At 47.9% G+C, this 23,601-nt stretch overlaps 1 protein-coding gene across 1 annotated transcript in view; it reads right to left on the minus strand.

Annotated features, from left to right (window-relative positions):
- Window positions 1–23,601, minus strand: part of LOC105499078 (ATPase phospholipid transporting 10A (putative)) — a 185,792-nt gene that overhangs the window by 41,261 nt on the left and 120,930 nt on the right. The window contains exons 4-8 of the mRNA XM_011771496.3: window positions 13,394–13,479; window positions 5,562–5,668; window positions 4,682–4,813; window positions 2,591–2,721; window positions 381–633 (exon numbers count right to left, since the gene is read on the minus strand). Coding sequence (XP_011769798.2) covers window positions 381–633; window positions 2,591–2,721; window positions 4,682–4,813; window positions 5,562–5,668; window positions 13,394–13,479 — 709 coding nt within the window. The remainder of the gene's footprint in view (window positions 1–380; window positions 634–2,590; window positions 2,722–4,681; window positions 4,814–5,561; window positions 5,669–13,393; window positions 13,480–23,601) is intronic.

Genomic DNA, 23,601 nt, shown 5'->3' on the forward strand with positions numbered 1-23,601 from the left:
CCCTGGAAGGTGGCAGAGCAAGGGGACCGGATGCCCTGGAAGGTGGCAGAGCAAGGGGGCCGGATGCCTTGGAAGTGAGCTCCTCGCGGGTGGTTTGCCTGGTTGCTTGGCGGATGCCTGGCACCCCAGACACTGCAGGAACAGGGCGGGCGGCCGTGCCAGTGCCTGCTCTATAAATAGCACCGGGCTTCAGGCACCTGAGCTGCTCTGACAGCCACGTCTTTATACTCCCTTGAAAATCAGTAATCCCTGAAGCCTGTGGGGTGTGTGTGAGAGAGAGAGAGTGTGTGTGTGTGTGTGTGTGTGTGTCTCCAAGCAGCTCTGGATAGAGCAGCTTTCTGGTTCAGCCCGGGTTGAGAGCCCCACACCTCCAGACTCACCATTTGCATCATGAGAATATTCTACACCAGACACGGTGCATCTTCGGAAAACCATCTTATTCTCTGTCAGAGTGCCAGTTTTATCTGAAAAAATGTACTGTATCTGCCCTAAGTCTTCCGTGATGTTCAAAGCTCGGCACTGCAGCTGCGAGTCTGTTTCTTCGTCATACAACTGTACGTCCTGGTTAATGAAGTACACTTGGCATGCTTTAACAATCTCAATGGAAACGTATAAGGAAATTGGAATCAAAACCTGGAAGAGACAAGGCACACAGGACGAATGACCGTGAGGACCGGGGAGCCGGGAAATCAATCTATTTAAATAACAAATGACTACAACTGCAAGGAAGGAGCGACTATACTGTACCTTGAAGAGCTTAAATAGCCTGGTTGAGAGTCAGTATTGGAAAAGCATTAGAGTATTGGCAAAGAGAATAAACTAGGACAGCTTATGGAGCAGCTGCAGAGCAGGGATCCACTATCGTGTCTGGAAGTATGGTGCCCATGGCTTGGATAGAAGCAAGCAAGTTGTGCTTGAGAGAGGCTAGGACAGGAAAGAGAGAAAAGAGAAAAAAAGTCATGGCACAGTCAGTCCTCATAAGCAAGGTCACCTCACACCACACTCCACGGCGGCATTCGACCCCCGGGCTTTCCCTGAGCTCCCATCTCCCAGGAGTACAACCCCAAGTTCCGGGGACAGTGCAAACAGCACAGTCGTCCTTCAGATGCCGGTTCTGTGCTCTTCTTGTACAATGCAGAGGGAAGGGAACGAGGCTTTGAGAAAAATATTCAGTGATGCCTTCATAATTTAAGAACAATTCTCCTCAAAAATAATGTTTACTTACTCATTTATTTTGGTAGAGTAACAGTATTGAACTAATGTTTACAGACTCAGAATATCATCCACAGACTAACTGGGTTCTCCTGGGAACTGAAGTACGTTAATGAAACACCAACTGCAGTCCTAACTCAAGGCTAGAACAAAATTTGCATTTTTTAAAAAACTAATTTAGACAGTTAAATAAGACTGTTTCCTGTTGTATGAAGCACATATAAGCGACAGCACAGGTTCCCTCCTAGGCAAAGCCTGAGCCAATGTCCTCTGGTCACTCAGTTCCCAGGAAGGTTGGTGGTGAACTCACTGCCCCCTCGTCCTCTGGACTCTGGGACCCTCCCCACTCTTTCACAGACCTTTCTGGGCATAGATAGCCAGTCATTGACTGGGAGGCGTCAGGGAGGTGTGCAAATTAATAATAATAGTAAGAATAACAAGTGCAGACAAATGCAGTGTGGATAACCTCAACTAAATCCCGGAGCAGAAAAAGCACATTTATGGAAGGACTAGTGGGATCTGAAAGAAGTCTGGAGTTTTGTTCAAAGCAAAGGACTAGGCCAGGTGCAGTGGCTCACGCCTGTCATCCCAGCACTTTGGGAGACCGAGGTGGGTGGATCACTTGAGGTCAGGAGTTTGAGACCAGCATGGCCAACATGGTGAAACCCCATCTCTACTAAAAATACGAAAATTAGTCAGGTGTGTGGCATGCCCCTATAATCCCAGCTACTCTGGAGGCTGAGGCAAGAAAATTGCTTGAACCCACGAGGCAGATGCTGCAGTGAGCCAAGATCGCACCACTGCACTCCAGCCTGGCAACAAAGCGAGACCCTGTCTAAAAAAAAAAAAAAAAAAAAAAAAAGAAAAAGAAACAAGAAAAAAACGAAGCAAAGGACTAAAGTTGGCTTCTTAGTTTTCACAATGTACCACGACAATGTAATATATTCACATTAGGGAAAACTGGGTGAGGGATGTATGGAAACTCTCTGTAAAATTTATTTAGAAAACTAGATTTTATTTTGGAATAATTTTAAGATTTACAGAAAAGCTGCAAAGACTTAAAATTATTCCAAAATAAAATCTATTTTGTTTAAAAAAGTAACCGAAAGGAAAAACAACAAAATGAAAACAATGACCCAAACCAAACCCTCAAAGTACAAGAATCTTAAGAACAGAAAAGGAAAATTTTGACTTAAAAATCCCCCAAGGAAAGATCCCATAGACGATTTAGGATGAAAAATAAAAGGCAGAATCCAGGCGGATATATTTGCTGTCCTCCCAGATGCAGAATTTATAGGAAATTCTGAACAGAGTATGATGATTTTAAGTTCTCTTCATAAAAGTAAAGCAATTATTGTACAATACTGAGTATTGTTACCTGCAGGACTATTATCATTGTTAAAAATGAGTAAACTGCAGCTGTGACTGGGGATAAGGAGCTTCCATCAGATGTGGGGACATAAAATAATGACTTCTTCTCTTGATACCGCCATATCCACAGTCCATGTCCTGTAGTAAAGTTCAAAGAGAAATGTCATTCATCCAATGGAAAAATAAGAACATTGCTAGCGTATATTAAAGCAAAACTTTAATATTTGTTACCTGACGCAAGCACATTTGGTTTTCTTAGTCAGCTTTGCCATGTCAGAAAGAGAAAACACACAATGTTCTTGGCACCTTCAATCCAACTTCAGGAAGGAGGTGGGACTTGGTCTCTTCCTCACACTGAGAGTTTCCCATTGTTGGTGCTAAGTGGCACCACTTGTCCCAACACAAGCTACCCGTGTGTTGGCAGCTGACAGTGTGAGGCACCAAGACGGAATTTCTTAACACACAGCTCACGAAACACCAGTCTCATGAAATGCGCAGCAAAAACAGTCAGTAGGCTCGGACACTGCCATTATTGCCCTTTCCTGAGATTCACAATTCACATATGGGAGGCTCTGGGAAGCCAACAGTAGTGCACATTGCCTAATCCACTGGACCCGCACCTGTCTGGTCACGGAACCTTTTTCAGTTCCCGTACATCTGTATCTCATGCCACTGGGCTAAGACCACCTCACACCCACTTGGTGTGGCCCCACATGGAACCTAACTGCTAGCCCCTTCTTACGATTCAAAGCCATTTTTTGATCTCTCTTTTCATGAAGTTCCCATTAGTAACATTTGTGCTTCTCCAGCTCTTAGCCTTAGTTCAACACCAGCTTACTGATACTTATTCCCCTGGAATTACCACCACTGCTGTGATGAAAGCATTCTTCCACTAAGAAATCGTCAATTCCGAAAATAACGTTACAGTCAGCCCTCAGGATCTGTGCGTTCCATATCCATGGATTCAACCAACCGTGGACCAAAAATATTAGGAGAAAAAAATTCTGTCTGTGTGTATTCCCTAAACAACACAGTATAACCATTATTTACATGACACTGACATTGTGTTAGGCATTGTAAGTAACCTAGAGGTGACTGAAAGCAGGGGTCCCTAACCCCAGGCTGCGGACTGGTACTGGTCCACGGCCTGTTAGGAACTGGGCAGCACAGCTGGAGGTGAGTGGCAGGCGAGTTGCATTCCCCCCGAGCTCCGCCTCCTGTCAGATCAGCGGCAGTATTCGATTCTCACAGGAGCACCAATCCTGTTGTGAAATGTGCATGGGAGGGATCCAGGCTGCACGCTCCTGATGAGAAGCTAACTGGTGCCTGATGAGAAGCTAACTGGTGCCTGATAGGTGGAACAGTTTCATCCCTAAACCACATCCCCTGCTACCCCCACATCCGTGGAAATATTATCTTAGAAAAAAACCAGTCCCTGGTGCCAAAAAGGTTGGGGACTGCTGATTTAAAGTTCAGAGGAAGGTATAGGTAGGTTATATGCAAATACTCTTCCACTTCTTATCACGGACTTGAGCATCTGAAGATTTTGGTATGGTGGGGGAGTCCTGGAACCGACCCGCCATGGTTGCTGAGGGACAGCTATCCTCTGCCATGCCCATTCACCCTGGCGTTTCCATGTGGCCTGTGCTGACGCAGGCTGCCCTTGAGTTCAAGTCGGTGAAAACCGGGGTTTTAACTTTAGAGTGCTAGGCTTGCATGTTTGGGGGCAGCCCACCTGGAGCCCACTCATTTCTTTCTTTTTCTTTTTTTTTTTTTTTTTTTGAAACAGAGTCTCACTCTGTCGCCCAGGCTGGAGTGCAGTGGTGCGATCTCGGCTCACTGCAACCTCCACCTCTCCTGCCTCAGCCTCCCGAGTAGCTGGGACTACAGGCACCTGCCACCTTGCCCGGCTTTTTTTTTTTTTTTTTTTTTTTTTTTGTATTTTTAGTAGAGATGGGGTTTCACCATGTTGGCCAGCTGGTCACCAACTCCTGACCTCCAGTGATCCTCCCACCTCGGCCTCCCAAAGTGCTGGGATTACAGGCGTGAGCCACTGCGCCTAGCCCCCACTTATTTCCGATCTGTCTAGGAGACTTACCCACTGCTGAAAACAGAGACATGCAAACAAGGAGGAGGACACACCACAGCACGTCGCAGTTCATCTGCCTCTCCAGCTTGCTGCGCTTGTAGCGGGGCCCGCTGTTGTTCAGCAGAGCCTTGGTTTCATGTCCTGTTAGGGAGGACAAAGGACACGGCAAGTCAGAGCCCAGAGGTAAGGGACCAGCTGCACGGACGGCGTGGAGGGAATTCCACGCTGCCATTCACTGGTGCTTAGGTGAGAAGCTCAGTCCAAAAAGCAGGGTTTAAAATTAATCTTCCTTCCTGTTGAACAGGTCGGAAAATAAATAAAATAAAATGAAATTAATCTCATATGTATAATGATTGTGGAGAAAGAAATGGAAAGAAATACACCACCGTGCCAAGAAAGAAGGCTTTGGGTTGAGGTACTATTCAAAGAATTTTTGCTTTTGCTCCTTTCCGTTTTCTTAGTTTTCCAAATTTTCTACAATGGGGATATGTTACACTTTTTTTTTCTTCTTTTTTTGAGATGGAGTCTTGCCCTGTTGCCCAGGCTGGAGTGCAGTGGTGCAAACTCGGCTTACTGCAACCTCCCTCTCCCAGGTTCAAGAGACTCTCCTGCCTCAGCCTTCCTAGTAGCTGGGACCACAGGCGCAGGCCACCACACCCCGCTAATTTTTTATGTGATTTTAGTAGAGACGGGGTTTCACTCTATTGGCCAAGCTGGTCTCAAACTCCTGACCTCATGATCTGCCCGCCCGTCTCAGCCTCCCAGCGTGCTGGGATTACAGACATGAGCCACCGCGCCCGGCCACGTGATGCTTAGGAAGCAGTGAGGGAGAAGGGCTGGAGCACACAGTGCCGCCTGGCGGCAGGTGGTGCCAGGTGCCCGAGCCTACCTGCGTAGATGACGATGCCGACGACGGCGTCCGTGTTCCTGAGGGTGCAGCCCCGCAGCAGCAGGTTTTCTTTATACAGCCCGGCTTTTTTCCCGTTGTCATGTATGCTGTGGAGGGGCGGTTGGCACGTGTCACGTGGTTGCAGGCATGTACCTCGTGTCTTGGGCGGCACTGCCTTGAGGAAGGAAGGCCCTGACACAATGAAAGCTTGGGGATGCCCGGATCTGGACTGGGAAGGGGACGGGGGCCCCGAGGGTGGGTGACTCGCCCTGTGGGTCTCTGCAAGAGCTGAGACGGGACTGCTGCTCACTAGTCACTGGGCATCCAGAAGCAGCCCCAGGGCCTGGTGTTTGTTTGTTTTGCAGATGCAATTGTTTTCACTCCAGGACTGACCACCGCTAGGAGGGGCAAACTCCTAACCGGCCAAGGAAGGCCTTGCTACGTGGTCTCTGCACATCTCCTGCTCAACACAGGAAATGTTACTCCTAATCACAGCCTCAAGCTGTCATAAAAAAACAAACACCTTTCTACAAAAGGGGATGATATTGGTTTCATTTTTAACATCCTTTTCTCTTACAAGAAGTTATAAAATTATTAGAAATATTAATATATGTGGTCTGAAATGTGGTAAATTCCATGAGACAATTCTATAAATTCTGTTTTACTGCTATTTAGATTCGGAGGGACAGTCCAAGCTTAAGCTACTGGTTTTCAAATTTGTCCTCCTGGCCCACTCATGACCCAGGCTGGCTGGGCAGCCTTGGGCTAGGATCGCACTGGGACAGATGTGGCCCCAGGAGCCAGATGCTTGTGCATCTGGCTGTCACAGGGGGAGGCCTCATAACCGGAACTGTAGCCCAGGCCTGCTATAGTTTCAGGTTTCCAGAACAACAGCAGGGGCCCAGCCTAACCCACCCCAGGCAGGGCCACCAAGGGAGTGCCTTCCAAGAGGCCACCTTTTCACACCCACACCTGCTCCACACATCTTCCCCACACTCTCACAGCCCAAATGCTTCCTGTGTGTCTCTCAGCGGCTCACCAGGGACCCCTGCAGGGGTTTCCCTCCTGCCAACTCTTAGCCTCCTGACCAGGGAAATAAACCTATGTCCTCGTGGAGAAGAGAAGCTAAACAGTAAAGGCAAGGCTGAAATGCAAGCTGGGAGGATACATTTTCTACAAGTCAGTTATTTACCCACAGCAAGGGTTATTCACCAGAGCAGACACAGGGGGCCGCACAAGGGCTATTCAGCCACCGCTGTGTCTACTGCTCCCTTGGCAATTCCAAGACGGAGTAAGGTTTTCCTTTAAAGAGAGATTCGAGACGGCAAACCACTTTGGCAGCCACAGCACTGACAGCCTGACAGGTATGAGACATCCTTAGGTACAAAACTCTGCTCCACAGTTCTGGAGTGAGGTCCCCACCACCACGTGTCTCCCATGGACTTCTCCAGCGACAGCCAGACAAAGACACCATTGCACTGGGACAGCAGAAAATAACAAATCGTCTCCAAGTTCAGGTTATGCTTATTAAGGACGAACGATAAACTTAATAGAAACAAGAAAAATGTTCTACGTTAAATGTTCTTAATTGTGACACTGACTTTTGAGCAACTACTGTGATTTCTGATGAGTCCAAGCCAGACGGAAACTCGGCACTTTATACAGGTGCACTGACCTACACAGGTCCATGCCAGAAGGACAAGGGAATGTGGGGGGCGGGAGCGCACTCCTGTGTGAACAGCCCCACATCAGAAAGGGGAGGCTGGAGAACATCACCATCAGGTGCCTGGTGCCTGGGCTGGAAGCTGCCTTGGGCTTGTGAGAGAGAGGGCGCCCGGCCGAGGGCAACACAGGCCCAGGACCACACAGGCAGGAGGCTCAACTCCACAAAGATGCGCACAGGAATGTCATCCGTCAGCTCCTTTGTCACGGGCTGACCTGTGTCCCCTCAGAATTCAGCTGGTGAAACCCTAACGCCCAGGACTACAGAATATGGCTGTATTTGGAGACAGCGTCTTTAAAGAGATCATTAAGTTAAAATGAGGTCCTTTGGACAGGCATGGTGGCTCACACCTGTAATCCCAGTACTTTGGGAGGTTGAGGCAGGCGGATCACTTGAGGTCAGGAGTTTGAGACCAGCCTGGTCAACGTGGTGAAACCCCATTTCTACTGAAAATACAAAAATAAGCCAGACATGGTGGTGGGTACCTGTAACCCTAGCTACTCGGGAGGTCGAGGCAGGAGAATTGCTTGAACATAGGAGGCAGAGGTTGCAGTGAGCCGGGATCATGCCACTGCACTCCAGCCTGGGTGATAGAGCAAGACTCCGTCTCAAAAAGAAAAAAAAAAATGAGGTCCTTAGTGTGGGCCCTACTCTATAGCACTAGGTCCTTCTAAGAAGAGAAGATCAGGCCACAGAGACACACAGAGGGAAGACCATGTGAAAACACAAGAAGGCATCTTGCCATTCATAAGCTAATGAGAAAGAGACTCAGAAAGCACCGGTCCTGCAGACACTTTGATCTCAGATTTCCCAGCCTCCAGAACCAGGAGACAACAAAAGTCTGTTGGTAAAGCCACCCAGTGTGTGGCAGTGTTTCAGCGGCCCAAGCACTCACACACATCCTTTAACATTTAATTAAGCCACTTAGAAGGCCTCATGCGGTCCAAGTCCCCAGGTCTGCTGACTCATCAGACCCATGTCTTCCAAATCAAAACTGGATGAGAGAACCGTCTGGTGAGAACACCAGCCATCCACTGAACAGTGCCCCATGCAGGCTCCATGGGAAGTGGCCGTGTTCGCCTGGTACCTCCTGCTCCGTGTTTCTTCTCAGAAGATATTACGTTTTCCTGATCACACCTGCTGTTGGTAATGGGTCTCGTTCATCTGAGTCCCAGCACATTAAGAAAGGTGAGGGTCCGCAACCGGGGTGGGAATCTTCCCATTCCAACACAGCGGTGCAGGGCAACAGTGCTCAGTGTCTCCTCCACAGCCACAGGCAGCAGCATGCAAGCCCGGCACCAGGGACAGCAGTTTCCAAGCCAGTTCCTCCCTAGGTCACATCGCCTCCAGCAACCAGAGCCCCAGACCCTCCTCTCCGCGGTACCCAGGTGATGGCTCCACGTTGGCATGGTCACTGGCCGTCCGTGACGCCTCCCTCATTTTTTACATCCATTCAACCTCATCTCCACGTTAACCTTACTCTGGCTGTGTCTTTAACCCATGTCCCCTTCTCTCTATCTCCATGCAGCACTGCTGATTTAGGCGTCTGCATTTCTCTTGCTGGAGCCTGCAACACACGCTTGCTGGCCTCAGCTCCACCGGCCTGGGTTCCTCACACAGGCACCGGAGCAATCTTCGAGTGTGTGCATGTGAGTGTCCCCTGCGGGGTTCCTCATTGCTCCAGCTTGACGCGGGGCCCAGCCCGCTCCACAGCCCCTGCTTGGCCCACAGAAGGGGTGGCTTCTGTGCTTTTCTGCCCCAGCCACCCCCACACAGCATGTTCTGTGGACTCTGTGCTGGCCTCTGCCTGAGGGAGCCCGGCCTTCTGGCCTGGGCTCAGGTTCTGCTGCCTTCAGGGCAGTCCTCCACGCCACACTCCCAGGCCCTCCAGCCAGGCCGGCTGGCAGTATTCCTTCCATGTCTCTGCTTCCAAATAGGAGCTGCTCATGTCCTGTCCATTGCACACCCCAATGCCTACCTCCGAGCTTGGCAAACATTGAAGGCTGCCTGGCCCTTGGCTTTGAGCTGGGTCCATCCAGTGGGGATGACGGGAAGGACACTGGAGGAGTGCCTGAGAGCAAGAAAAGACAGGGAGTAGGCTGGGCGCGGTGGCTCACACCTGTAATCCCAGCACTTTGGGAGGCTGAGGTGGGAGGATTGCTTGAGGCCAGGAGTTAGAGACCAGCCTGGCCAACACGGTGAAATCCCATCTCTACTAAAAATACCAAAAAAAAAAAAAAAAAAAAAAAAATAGCCAGGTATGGTGGTGCATGCCTGTAATCCCAGCTACTCGGGGAGGCTGAGGCAGGAGAATCACTTGAACCCGGGAGGTGAGGGTTGCAGGGAGTCAAGATTGCGCTACTGCCCTTCAGCCTGGACGACAGAGTGAAACTCTGTCTCAAAAAAAAAAAAAAAAAAGAAAGAAAAGACAGGAAGTTTATTCCCTGCTCTCTCCTGGAGAGGCAACACTAGTGGCTGGCAGTGTCCCCTGACCGGGGCTACGAGTCTCCCCAGGCATCTCCCTCGTCTTGAGTCCCCCAGGGCCACTCTTGGCAACGACCTCATGGGGCCTCATGGCAATGACTGTGCAGCGGCTACTAATCCAGTGTCTGCTCTGTCCCCAATACGTCCCCTACACCCACCCACGCCTGCAGATTAAATACCTTAGCAGAGATGTGCCCTTAGCAAGCATCCTTCCTCATCTATATGAATCAGGGTGTTCAGTCTGCTTCCTAAGTGGATCCTGACTGACATAAGTTGGGAGGAAGGAATGACAGATAATTGCTTCCACTGGCAAATCCTGGGCAGAATTTTCTTTAAAATAATATGTTCAGATTTTTGTTTATCTAACAAAAGTAAGTATGGAAATTACCAAACTGTTTTGTGCTGATGTTCAATATTTTTAAGATATAAATATGTCAACTAAAGGTGGCAAGGTGGAATTAAAACATTCCGGTTTGAGTGAATCTAGCTGATGCAGTTTATTTAATGCTTGGTCACTGGCAGTAAGGGCATTTTGGATACAGCCTGCACAAGGCTCCCACCAGACACCAGGTAGGAGGGGGCAGGGACCGTGACAGCTCTGTTGTTAGTGACAGCCCTGCTGCCTTTACTAACCATGGTCTCTGGAGGGTGTCACCCACCAGGGCAAAGAGTCTACCCCAAAATGCAGCTGTGCTCGTGCCAGCCCTGTGTGGTTGCAGGAGGCTCTGCAGCTCAGAACCCTGCTCTGTGGGGGTAAGAATGGTCACCAAAGAAGAACAGGGCTGGCTATACTTGTATCTGACAAAATAGACTAAGTTGAAAACTGTCCTACAAGACAAAGAAGGGTCAATTATGCAGGAAGACATAACAATTATAAATACGTATGCATCCAATATCAAAGCACTCAAGAATCTAAGCAAACGTTGACAGGTCTGAAAAGAGAGCTAGCGAACCGGCTTTACAAAGTCAAATGGAATTTTACATCAGATGACCAGTTAACCAGCCAACCTCTTTGCTTTATTCTTTAGGGGAAAATGCAAATGTTTGATTGGTTTGTGGCTTCAGAGGTGACCGCGTGCCATAAAGTTGGCTGTGCATAATAAGCAGGGTCAGGCTGAGCCAGGTCTCCATTCCCAGGAGGCCTCTCTGGGCGAGGACACCTCAGGGCAGGGGCTGAGGAGTGAGTGCCGGGAACAGCTGGAGAAGGTGGGGAACGATGTTACTTCCAGATCCTAGCTCTGAAGATTTCATTAGGGTTTAACTACATGAGGATCCTTCCAAAGAATGCAGCCTTAAAGGGCACTTGAATAATGAGGCTCCTAGCACTATTTTTCTGCCAGCTTGAGATATATTTCACAGACTATAATGTTCACTCATTTAAGTTCATCCAGTTCTGTGTTTTGATGTGATTCAGATAGGGTCACTCTATTGTCCAGGCTGGAGTGCAGTGCTGTGATCATAGCTCACTGCAGCCTGGATCCCCTGGGTGTAAGCCATCCCCCCACCTCAGCCTCCTGAGTTTCTGTGATTACAGATGCGCACCACCACACCAGGCTAACTTATTTTGTGTGTGATTTTTATAGAGACAAGGTCTCACTACATTGTCCAGGCTGGTCTTAAACTCCTAACCTCAAGTGAACCTCCCATCTAGGCCTCCCAAAGGATTACAGGCCTAAGCCACTGCACAGCCTAGCTTTTTTTTCTGTTTGTTTTTGTATCATCAAGAGTTGTATAACTACCACCACCAGCTAATATGAGAACATTTTCTTCTTTCTTTTTTTTGAGACTGGGTCTTGCTCTGTCTCCCAGCATGGAGTACAATGGCACAATCATGGTTCACTGCAATCTCTGCCTCCCCCGCTCAAGCGATCCTCCCACATCAGCCTCCCAGGTAGCTGGGACTACAGGAGTGCACCACCACACCCAACTAACGAGAACATGTTCACAACCCTAAAATAAACCCTAGACCCATGGGCAGTCCCTTCCCATTCCTATCTCACTCCACACCCCCAAACCCTGGCCACTGCCAATCCACTTCCTGTCTCTAAGATTTTCCTACTGCGAGCATTCCACACGCGACACTTTCTAATTCGTGTCGTACGTCACGTACATTCTTTCACTGGACTCTCACGTCAGCCTGGTATCAGGCAGCCGATGATACCTCCAGGATTCGGAGAAGGCCGGGGCGCAGGAAGACAGAATCACTTTCCTAAGGCCACCTCCCAGGGAAGAGGAAGAGCCTCTATTCAGGCTAGGGTCTTCTTGCTACAAACCCAAGCTCAGTTCTGTTCTCCAAGTGCAAACGGTTCATGTTTCAAGTTTGGAATGGCTGGTCCTCAAAGAGGCAAATCTGCCAGTATTTCTGGGCTGTGTGGTGTGAAGGTTACGGGGCAATTCCAGTGGGTGACGGGGTCAACATTTGGCTGCAGACGAATTTCAGCTTTTGCTGTGCAGAGCTCACTTCTGTTGAGTCATCCCCAGCCCTACCGCCTGCCACTGTGTGCTGGGCACAGGCAGCAAGGCTGGAGGTGCTGGCAAATCAGAAGACTCAAACTCACACTGAAAGCTCTCAGAAATGGGGCCACTTTCAGAAGCAGATCGTCCCCACACCTCCGTGTGTCTGTGGGGGGCGGGGGGGGAGACCACTGCCTGGGCCATTCAGCGGCTGCAGGCATCAATGATCCATCCCCGCCTCCAAGTAGGACAGTGCCAGGAGGCGGCCCCTTGTACTGCAGGGGAGAGGGCTGAGCCCACAGGAGGTGGCTGAGGCGTGATAGCTGAACAGTGCTTGAGGGCAGTGGAACGCCATGTGTGTCATGCCCCTGTCACAGGCTGGTTCTCCAGGAGACCATCCCCAAGGGCCCTGGCAGGCCACTCAGCAGCTCCGTCCTGACACTGCCTATTCTCTTCCATGTTTTTCCCCCCACCACTGACCACACACACACACTTGGATTATCATGGAAATTTCCAAACAGACATGAAGGTTGTCTCTACTACTCCCCATCACGCGGCTTCAGCAAGTGCCAACACAGGGCCAGGCCTGTGCCCTGATCCACCTGTCTTTCTGTTTTGGAGCAGGAAGGGGCTGGCCTACCAGACACACTCTAGGTTATGCTTATTTGTTTTAATTGTCTGTCTTTCCCCCTAACTAGAATGAAATAAACACAAAGGCAGGAACTTCTGTTTATTCAGTTTACCACATTACATCCAGTGCCTTGAATGCGCCCAGCATGTAGCAGGTATCAATAAATACTTGTTCAGTGACTGAGTGGAAGCATACATCCACGAAACTCCACCCGGCCTACTCCTGCTTCCACGTCACAGGGCCATGTGTGGTCAGCAACGTCTCTGCTCACACCCTATCACCTTCCCAGTGCCTGCCAGCGGGAGGAAAAGCGGTACCTCCTCCTTACAGATGGTCGTGGCGAGCTTCTACTGACAACAGGCTCTTACCCACCAGTTCCAAAAGCAGCCAAGAAGGCTCAGGTGCTGGGCCACATTCCCGAACAGCTACACCACGTGGCAAAGAGTATTAAATGCATACTTTATAACTGAGCGAGTGTATGCACCTGCCTATATAGTTATCAAACAGAAGGATGCGTGCGGGCAGACGCAGGATACTCACATGCAGCCGCGAAACCTACTCAGGTCGTTGTTTGGCTTCTCGCATTCGATCACGCTGGTGAACGTCAAAGGATTGAACTCGGAGACCTAAAATAACAGCACGTATACGTTAGAGAAATCCGGGCTCAGGCTGCTCCGTTCCAAAAGGCACTTGTTTTTCTGTCTTGCATCCGCGGCAGGCAAGTTTCACGGGGGAAGAACTCAGCCTATGAATCTGTGGAAAGCTGAGGCACGGCCTTCTCCACTGTATAATAAATAACAGTTAATCATTTGATAATGAGTGGCAGTTGGGGGACCGATGCTGGTTACTGGCTAGTAAGTGAGCAGACATGACTGCAGCTCTATTGCAAAATGAGGGAACAGGTGATCAAGCAAAGGAGGCCATCAATGAAGCAAAGGGATGAATGAATTTTTTAAGACACATGGCACTTGCCCATTTTTACAGACTTAGAGAAGCAAATTCCACCTGGAGAACAGGAGCTTATAATAAATTCTACTTTTTCAACACACACTACACGATCTTCATGGATCTTCGATGAAAAAGATTTACATAGCCAACGAGGGAGTCAACAATTTCTTTAGCATTCTGCTCAATTAAAAAAAAAAAAAAACCTGACAACTCACCACAAAAAAGTCTTTTGAATTTTTCCATTGATAGATAGAACACAGCCTGGCTCATACGAAAGACTTAGGAGTCGGGGGAAGGAGGAAGAAGGGAGAGAAATGGAGGGAATAAGCTTTCAGTATAAATGAGTACAATTAGTAGATTTCTTTTTTATTAGCTCTCTGGTCAGGCCTGTCATTCTACGTAATCTATCAAGTGTCATAACAAGGTAAAAAACTGAATTATCTTTGTTCACACACACAAAAAGTGAAGGTGGTTAGAAATCAAGAAATGGCATAAACACGCCTGACACCACCCCAGGTGACTATGGCTCTGCCACAACCACACATTTCCCTGCACAGAATAAAACTCAGTTCCTACTGTTTCCCAGTGCAAAGCGTACATTAAAAGGGGTGTGCGTTAGATAATCGTAGCTCGATTCAATAACTGAAACCAAAATGCTATTTTAAAAGGCACTTCTTGGAGTTTAATTAGCCATCAGCCTCTCTTCTCCTTGGACTGAAACGGCCTCTCGCTCTATTTCCAGAGCGAGGCTCTGTTTCAAGGAGTCTTGTGTTTATTTAAAGCCTGCGGATTATCTTGAAACCAGTGGATGGCTTTTTCCAGGGCAGACATTTACAGATACAAAGTACAGGATGGCCATGAAGGCAGTGAGTTCCAGAGAACACCAGGATTATTCTTGGCAGACAAGGAGGGTAGGACTTAAAAATATTCTGTCTCTGTTTATTATTCTTTCTCTCTAAGAAAAATGTCATGGACGTGGCTCAGAAACAGCAGGACATTCTGTCTCTGGGACTTCAGAGTTGTGTGTGTAATGTTCTACCAACAATCCCGTGCCCTGGGGAGCGTGCGCAGGGGCGGCCCCAGGCACAGGACGCCTGGCTCCCTCTGCTTCCTTCTGGAACTGGGGAGGATTTGGAGGAGTTTTAGAACTGGAGGGATCTCTAGAGACTGGCATGGGCTGACCTGGAGCCCCTCGTCCGCCGCCACTAGAACTCATATGTTGAAGTTCTAACCCCACGTAGCTCAGAATGTGTCCTTATTTAGCAATGAAGTCTTTAAAGAGGTAACTAAATTAGAATGAGGTCATCAGGGTGAACCCTAATCCCACATGACTGGCGGCCTTACACAAAGAGAAAATCAGGACACAGAGACACACGTAGGGGAGATCATGCAAGGACACAGGGAGAAGCCAGAAAGAGAGGCCTCAAAAGAAACCACCCTGCTGACCCCTTACTCTCGAACGTCCAGCTTCCAGACCTGCGAGAAATAAACCTCCGCTGCTCAAGCAGCCCGGTCTGCGGTGTTTCATTACAGCAGCCCCGGTAAACGAACACAGGGGCCAACTTTGAGTTTCTCATTTAAAAAGCATTTCATGTCCACAGCACACCTTCTGAATGAGGAAAATCCTGTTTACGGTGTTTATTTCTAACAACAGCCAATACAGCAACACACTCCTCACTTAGGAAATATATTGATTTATCCCTCCATGCACTCATGTCTACCCCTGCCTCATTCCAAATCAGCTTTGAGGTCATGCCCGAGTTATCCACCAGTCAGACTTGTCAACCTGCCCCCTGGAGCATGGACAGAGCTGGAGGCCCCAGATCCACCCTTCTGCTCTGAGAACACTAACTCCATTCTTCTTAAAACGTAGATATAGAGCTAGGGAGGAGGAAGCAATTGTGGAGATGGATGGTGGTGATGGATGCACAACAGTGCAAATGAACTTAATGCCACTGAACTGTACACTCACAAATGATTACAATGGTAAATTCTATGTTATGCATATTTTCCCATGATAAACAATTTCATTTACGGCCATGCCACCCTGAATGCATCCAATCTTAACTGATCTCGGAAGCTAAGCAGGGTCAGTACTTGGATGGGAGACACAATTTAAAAATTTTTAAGTGGATATAAACAAACTCTGATAATTGACTGAGAAGAAATGAAATAATCATCAAGTTGAACATATTTCAGTACAAGTACATAAAGTCTCCGTCACCAGTAATTCCTAAGGGCACTGCCGTTTTCATCATCGTCACCATCAACATCATTACGAGTTTTGGGAGGCTTGCCAAATGCCAGGCGCTGTGCTAAGTGCCCTTCAATTATCATGCAACCCTGCCAGAAAGTCGGTTTTCGCACCACCTTCAACTTAGAATCTTTAAGTATCATGCCCAAGGTCACAGTGGTCTTGGAGTGATGCACTGGAGCTTTCTTGGCCTCTGAGCCATCAGCTCAACCATCAATACCTGCAGAGAGAATCTGGCATTAACAGAAAAAGATTGTGGAAATAAGCCAGAAAATGTGTAACAGATTCTACAGAAATATCCCCCAAAATTTAAATTGCTTTTTATTTTTTATTTTTGAGAGAGTTTCACTCCTGTTGTCCAGGCTGGAGTGCAGAGGTGTGATCCTGGCTCACTGCAATCTCCGCCTTCTGGGTTCAAGTGATTCTCCTGCCTCAACCTCCCGAGTAGCTGGGATTACAGGCACCCACCATCACGCCTGGCTAGTTTTTGTATTTTTAGTAGAGACAGGGTTTTGCCACGTTGGCCAGGCTGGTCTCGAACTCCTGACCTCAGGTGATCCACCCGCCTTGGCCTCCCAAAGTGCTGGGATCACAGGTGTGAGCCACCACGCCCGGCCTTCATTGCTTTTTAAAGTTCTAAGTTTCCAAAATTTAAGTTTTAATGTTTTGAAAACATGCTTCAGTTCAACATACCTTAATCTGATCGTAGATACCCTCTTTCCATCTTCAGCAATGCCCGTGGATGTGGGCTTACCAGAGCCCACCCAAAAACAGAGTAAAAAATCAGGAGCCCGGGGACTTAGTGCTAGTTCTTCTGATTAATAAATGAGACTTTTGGCAAGTGAAGAGAGGGCATTTGGACTCGGATCTCTGGGGTCTCTGTTGCCCTATAAGTCCACAATTCTGTAGGATGCAGAGGTGGTTCCAATTAATCCCTGTGCTTGGGACGACGGACTCACTGTTGCGGAAACAGCATCACCTGCAAGGGTGCTGCCACACAAGGCAGCCTCAAGCTGAAGCACTGCGCTCTACAGCTCTGCCGCAGCACCCCAGCATCTCAGATGAAAGGAAGCGGACAATGCGAAGGGTTCGCCCGCTGCAGAGCAACAACATGTTCAAATAAATATCTCACTGGCAAGAAAGAAAGTGCTCACCGTTTCTGTTGCTGTCTTACAAATATTTCTGAAGCTTCTTTGGGCAAAGTGATTTGACCTTACTAGGTGGAAAGAAAGAGGCGGGACAGTGGTGCAACAGACAGCCCCCCCAGCCCTGCCCCTGAACTTGCGTTTCTGCTAGAGACCACAGCAGAGGCGCTCCAGGGATGCCCAGAGCCCTCCGGCATGCTTCTGCTTCCTCCTGATGCCTGGGACCTCCTCCAGGTAGAACAGCTGCGTCCCCTCTTCAACCACATGGGGGAGGCGTGTGTCTAATTCAGCAGTGCCCAGATTGCTGCTTGAATGAATGGTCTGATTCACAGGGGAGACCGTATTACCAACCTTGTATTTCACATTTGCATTAAGTGAATTGCTACTAAGTAACTCAACAAAAGCAAATACAGATGTCCTCCATCTTGAAACAGAAGCAGTGATGTTGGAAAGGGCATTTACAGTCCATTAAAGAGGATACTGTTATTTTTTTTCTATCATAAAACAACTAAAGTAAAGAGGCTCATATTGCTTCAGCAATGGGGTGAGCACACAGCACAGGTGCACACTTGGGTCATCAGCAGGGACCCTGCCTAATGCTCCAGGTGGAAACCTCTGAGTGAGGCCACCTGTCTGGGTCTCTGGACGATGTGGGCAGAGAGAAGCCTGGTGAGATAATGCACAGAGCACAGAGGCGGCACCTGCCAGCCAGGCAGGGCCACCACCTGCACCAGCGAGAAGACATGGCGAACATGCACATTCTCGTCCTCTGCATCTCGATCCCGTTCTGCCTGTCATGATACTCCTAGATCACAAGGAGGTTGAGGTCCCCCTGGTTCACCTCCAGCCTTGACCTCACTCCAGGACATGGTCCTCGAAGGCTCTCAGTGGACAAACACGATACCTCTCACTGCCTACCCGGCTTTGGTCTCGCTGCCTGCTATGGGCCTATTTGTCCCTGGACTGAATGATCCCCGTCTGATTACAGAAGTATCCCACCTTAGCAAAGCCTTGGAGACAGCTGCTGCCCTACAGGACGCAATCCTCATCCCATGCAACAGCAAAGTTCTGCCGAGGGTCACGGCGCTGAACGCCTCGGCTGCCACCCCTGCCGGCACCCATTCCTGCACACAGGGATCCCTGAGGAAGCCCAAACCTTTCTGCATGGCTTCCTTTGTCTTCCCATCCTGCAGCATCAGGCGAAGAGCCCATCATTTAGCATTCAGGATGTTGTCCTTTCTGGAGAAGCCTTCCTGACAGCCCCCTGGTAGGGTAGGCAGGTGTCACAGCTCCGAACTTGCTTGGTCCCCATGCAGACATCAAAACCTCTGCTTCCTTCACTAGACCACAGGTTCCCTGAGCCTGGGTGTGGCTGGAGCTGGCTCCCATCCCTCCTTCACTAGACCACAGGTTCCCTGAGCACAGGTACTCTGTGCCCTTGAGACCATCGCAGTGCCTGGCACACACATGGTCAGAGGGTGATGAATGCTTATTTCAGAAGGATCTCATGTGCCACAAGCTTCCGAATCACCCCAGAACTCCGTGCTGGGCTCTTGGGGACCTAGAGCCCCTGGCTGCTGCACCATCTGCCAAGAGGGCCTGGCGAGGCGTCTCTGTGTTCCAGAATGCATAGTTCCTCTTTTTAAAGTGTGGGCACGTTTCCCCTGGCAGCAATATAAAATGATTTCTTCATAGTCCCTAATCTAGCTCCTTAGCTCCTTACTTATTGATCATGGGTAGAGAATACCTTAATTAAATTAAGCCAAGCATTTTCACCCAAATTAATGGAATAATTACCCCCAACTCTTTTGTTTTGTACTTTCTTTATTATTACTATTACTATTTTGTATTTCCATCTAATTTGTATTTACCACTTGATGGTCAGTGCTGTGGAAATTCAAAGGAGGGCAGACGGCCCGATCCCAATACTGAATGAATGAGTGAATTCACTCGTTCACAGCCAAGACTGTATTGTCAGGTGAACAGTTTCAATTTGCTAAACTGAAATAGAAAAGTAGTCTGTTTTGTCCACCCCGGTGTCTCCTGACACGCAGTGGGCACTCAATCCGTTATATACCCAAGTGAAAGCGTCCTGGTGGCAAGAAACACCAAACGTACAAGGAAACTTAACTCAGACTGATAATTTCTCCAAGTTCCACAGATTCAGTGTTACTCTAGGGGTTTATGTCCCAAGACAGATACTGAATAGAAATGACCATGAAACCCATTTAGACAGCAGTGTAATCTACAATAGCGGCTGTGATTGTAGTATTTAAGGTGTCCTAAAGGTGGAGGTGATAAGTAGGGTGGCCCAGCCACGCACAGCAGGACACTCCACTGCACGTCACAGAGCACGTGACGGACTCTGTGAGTGCGGCGTCCCTGCCTGACGTGGTCCTCATCTCCACGGTGACAAGGTGACGGGGACAATGAGGACTGGCATCGGGGCCTCCATAGTCCTCTTTCAGAGTCAACCTCACACAGGTCCACAGGTGGCTTCTGGGAGGCTCACGCCTCGGAGACACTGATCAAGGGGTGTCTGGGTTCTGCCTTCTTTTTCTAACTGGAGATTTTCCTGCCACAAGCATGAGTATTAGAAATCAAGTGGTCCTCCCTCAGTTTCTGAGCAGAAAGGCAGCTTTTCCCTTGCTAAATTCCAGTTGAGAATGCAGGCACCAGCCCCGCCTTGCCTTTCCTGCCTTTCATCTTTTGTCCCCTTGCCTCCTGACTGTTTCACAGTCAAAAAGCCTTGGTAGATGGTGGCAAAATTCAAAGGTTCACAGTGCGGGGTTAGAGTTTGAAGTCTCAAAATCAAAACGCTTTCTTTCCCTGCGGGCCCCAAACGCTCCACGCTGTTTCAGTGGGCTGAGGCTGTCAGCAAAGCCTTGCTTTCTCCTCTGCCAAAGGCACCTAAGAGGACTAAGAACGGGCTGTGCATTCAGACAGTCGGTAATGAGAGCTGTTTCACAGAACACCAAATTCAAACCTAGACGAGGGCTGTTCATTAAAATTGCCCTCTTGAACGTATGTGTGCTTAATCCAACAGGGTGCCCCGCATGAAACCCGCCTGCAGCCGCTCTGCTGAGCTAATCCGCACAGTCGGGTCCACATAAGCCAGTCTGCTTCCACCGCCACAGGCCACTTAGTGCCTCTTCCATCACTCCAGGTGGGGGTGATGGTGTGAGCAGAGGCACACCTTTGGGGTGTGAACGTGTCATGCTTCGGAGATCACTGAGTAGACAGCCTTGCTGGAGGAAAGGTGCTCTCTCTGCACAGCGTAATGGGTCTGGAGCCTCCGTATTTGTAATAAAAGGGACCTAAAGGGAGAGTTCCACGGACCACTGGGCCATTGGTAGCCACAGAGAGGAAGACCATACGACTATTTTAGAGGCCAGTCGGGATGGAGAATACAAAAAGAGGAGTCAGCTAAGAAGAAAGCTCTTGTGCTAATCTGGGGAATGATTCCAAGACTAAAATGCCAACAGAATTATGAAATTCTAAAGCACAACCAGATTAGCTCAGTCATCAGATTCCAACGAAAAGTTCGCCAGCACCAGCCAACTGGGCAATCTGGACCAAACCTCCAGTTACTGGCAAACAGAGACGCTGGACAGAAAACTGAAGGCAGCTGCCTGGAGGTAAGAACAATTTAACAGGAAAGTGAAGAACAAGCCAAGAAATAAAAAGACAAAAATCCAGAGTTGAGGCTGGGCTTTGAGGTTTCTTTTACAGCTTCTGCAAGATGCAGTTAAGAGGCTGAGTGGAGCCCGTAGACACACGTTGGTGCTCCGGGCCCATGTTAGTTGCCTGTGGCTGCTGTAACAAATGACCACAAATGTGGTTGCTTAAAACAACAGTCATTTGTTACCTCGCAGTCCTGGAAGTGGAAAGTCGGAAACAGGTCTCACCGAGCTACGGTCAGGAGCTGGCAGGGCTGTGTTCCTTTCGGAGGCTCTGGGAGAGAATCCATCTCTTTGCTCGTTCCAGCGTCTGGAGTCACAGTCCCTGACTTCTGGCTTCCTTCCATTTCTGAAGTCATCAGCGTGTGGGGATTGAGTGTGTCTAACGCTGCACCACTTGGATAGTGAGGTCTGATTAACAGCCTTAATTCCACCTACAACCTTCATTTCTGCTTGCTAGGTAGCACAACATATTCACAGGTTTAGGGGATTACGATGTGGGCATCTTTCGGGGGACCACTATTCTGTCTACCATAAAACCTACCAAGAGAGGGGCCTGCTAAACTCCTACGCTGTCTAACACCACCAGGAAGAACTGCATCGCACAGAAAGTGAACTGCAGGAAAGAGCTTCGACATGAACTTAATCCAACATGATGTCACTGCATCAAACACATCCAGAACACTGCTGAGCTCCTTTTGTGCAGCTGCTGCCCAGCTTAGAGTCAACCAAATGGCCCAGAAAATTCTCAATGTAAAATATGGAGTATAACAATTCTAAATTGCTAGAACCCCTAGGTACTAAACAAAACCAGCAAAGTCTTCTTTATATATGTGTGCGTGTGTGTGCCCATGTATGTGTGTGTGTGTGTGTGTGTATATATTTCATATATATATGAAATACAAGGCCTCAAATTTTTTGCAAAAAATCAATTTCCAAGTACAATGTCAGACACAGACTCAGGGATAACCAGGCATAACAGGATGTAAAGCATCATGGAAGAACCAACAAAATAAGAATAGGAACAGACCCACAGGAAGTTTAAAAGCATGCTTGCTGTGATCATAAAGCTAAAGATGCACCTGAAATTTTAGAACAGCTAGAAATGATAAAATGTGACCTAAGAGATTTGGAAAAAATAGAGCCTGCATGAAATTTTCAATTAAAAGCTGACTGCATGACTTATTAGCAGATTTGGCAAACACAAAGAGAAAACTAGCAAACTACGAGAAACATGAGAAAAATGTTTTAAATAAAGCATGGGAAGATGAAAGGATGAGAGGTGCAGAAGAGAGGGAAGAAACCATAAAGGATAGAGGGAAGTCTAACGTGTGTGTAATCAGGGCCCCAGAAGAAAGAGAGAGAGAGAATGATGCAGGAGCAATCACTGAATACATAATAGCTGAGAATGTAGTAAATCTGACTAAAAAGCAACAAACCACAGATCCAAGAACTTTAAATAGGGTCAGTGAAGAGAGATTATACCTAGGCACATGACACTAAAATGATGAAAACCAAAGAAAATAAACTCCTAAAGGGAAATTGAGGCCAGGCACGGTGGCTCACTCCTGTAATCCCAGCACTTTGGGAGGCCGAGGCGGGCAGATCATGAGGTCAGGAGTTCAAGACCAGCCTGGCCAACATGGTGAAACCTCGACTCTACTAAAAGTACAAAAATTAGCTGGGTATGGTGTCACGTGTCTGTAATCCCACCTACTCGGGAGGCTGAGGCAGGAGAATCGCTTGAACCCAGGAGGTGGAGGTTGCAGCTTGAACCCAGGAGGTGGAGGTTGCAGTAAGCAGAAATTGCACAATTGCATTCCAGCCTGGGCAACAGAGCAAGACTCTGTCTCAAAAAAATAAACAAATAAATAAAAAAGGGAAATGGATAAAACTTGTTACTAGTACACAAAAACTAAAGAAAATAATAAACAGTAGTGTTAGAAGAGGAGGCCAAGCACAGTGGCTCATGCCTATAATCCAAGCACTTCAGGAGGCCAAGGCAGGAGGATTGCTTGAGGCGAGCAGTTTGAGATAAGCCTGGGAAACAGAGCAAGACCCCTGTCTCTGCTATAAAAGAGAGAGAGAGAGAAGGAAACTGGCCCTGATGAAAGGACTAAGATGCAGGAAGAAATGAAAAGCAACAAAAATGGTAAATAAGAAAGTAAATATAAAAGCATGTTGACTGTATTAAATAATAGTGTCTCTGGCAATTCATAAACTGATATAATTACAACACACACGAGTATATAAGTTGGAAGAGAATAAAAAGATGTTTTTTGTTTAAAAAGGGTCCTTGTATTATTCAGAAAGAGAATAAAAATCAAATCACATTTAATACTGATAGTCAAAGATGCATGTTGTAATCGCTCATGTAACCACCAATATTACAGTAAAGAAGCATATAATTTCCAAACCAACCGAAGAAAGCATGATAAACTCAATGAATCAGAAAGAAGGTGAAAATGGAGAGAAAAAAGAATACATCAGGCAGGACAAATAAAAATAAGAAATGGGTGCTTCACACTCAAATATACCAGTAGTAACTTTAAAAGTGGATCAAGAAAAATATTTTAATGAAAATCCAAAGACTGTGTCAGACTGAGTTTAAAAACTCAAAACTATATTGATGAGAAAGAAAGACCTAAAGTATGTAGATACTAGAAAACAGTGTGAAAAGCCAAAAGAGATATACATGGCAAAGAGTAACAAAAAGAAAGT

This window comes from Macaca nemestrina, chromosome 7 (assembly GCF_043159975.1).
Source record: "Macaca nemestrina isolate mMacNem1 chromosome 7, mMacNem.hap1, whole genome shotgun sequence".
NCBI classification, from domain to species: Eukaryota; Metazoa; Chordata; class Mammalia; order Primates; family Cercopithecidae; genus Macaca; species Macaca nemestrina.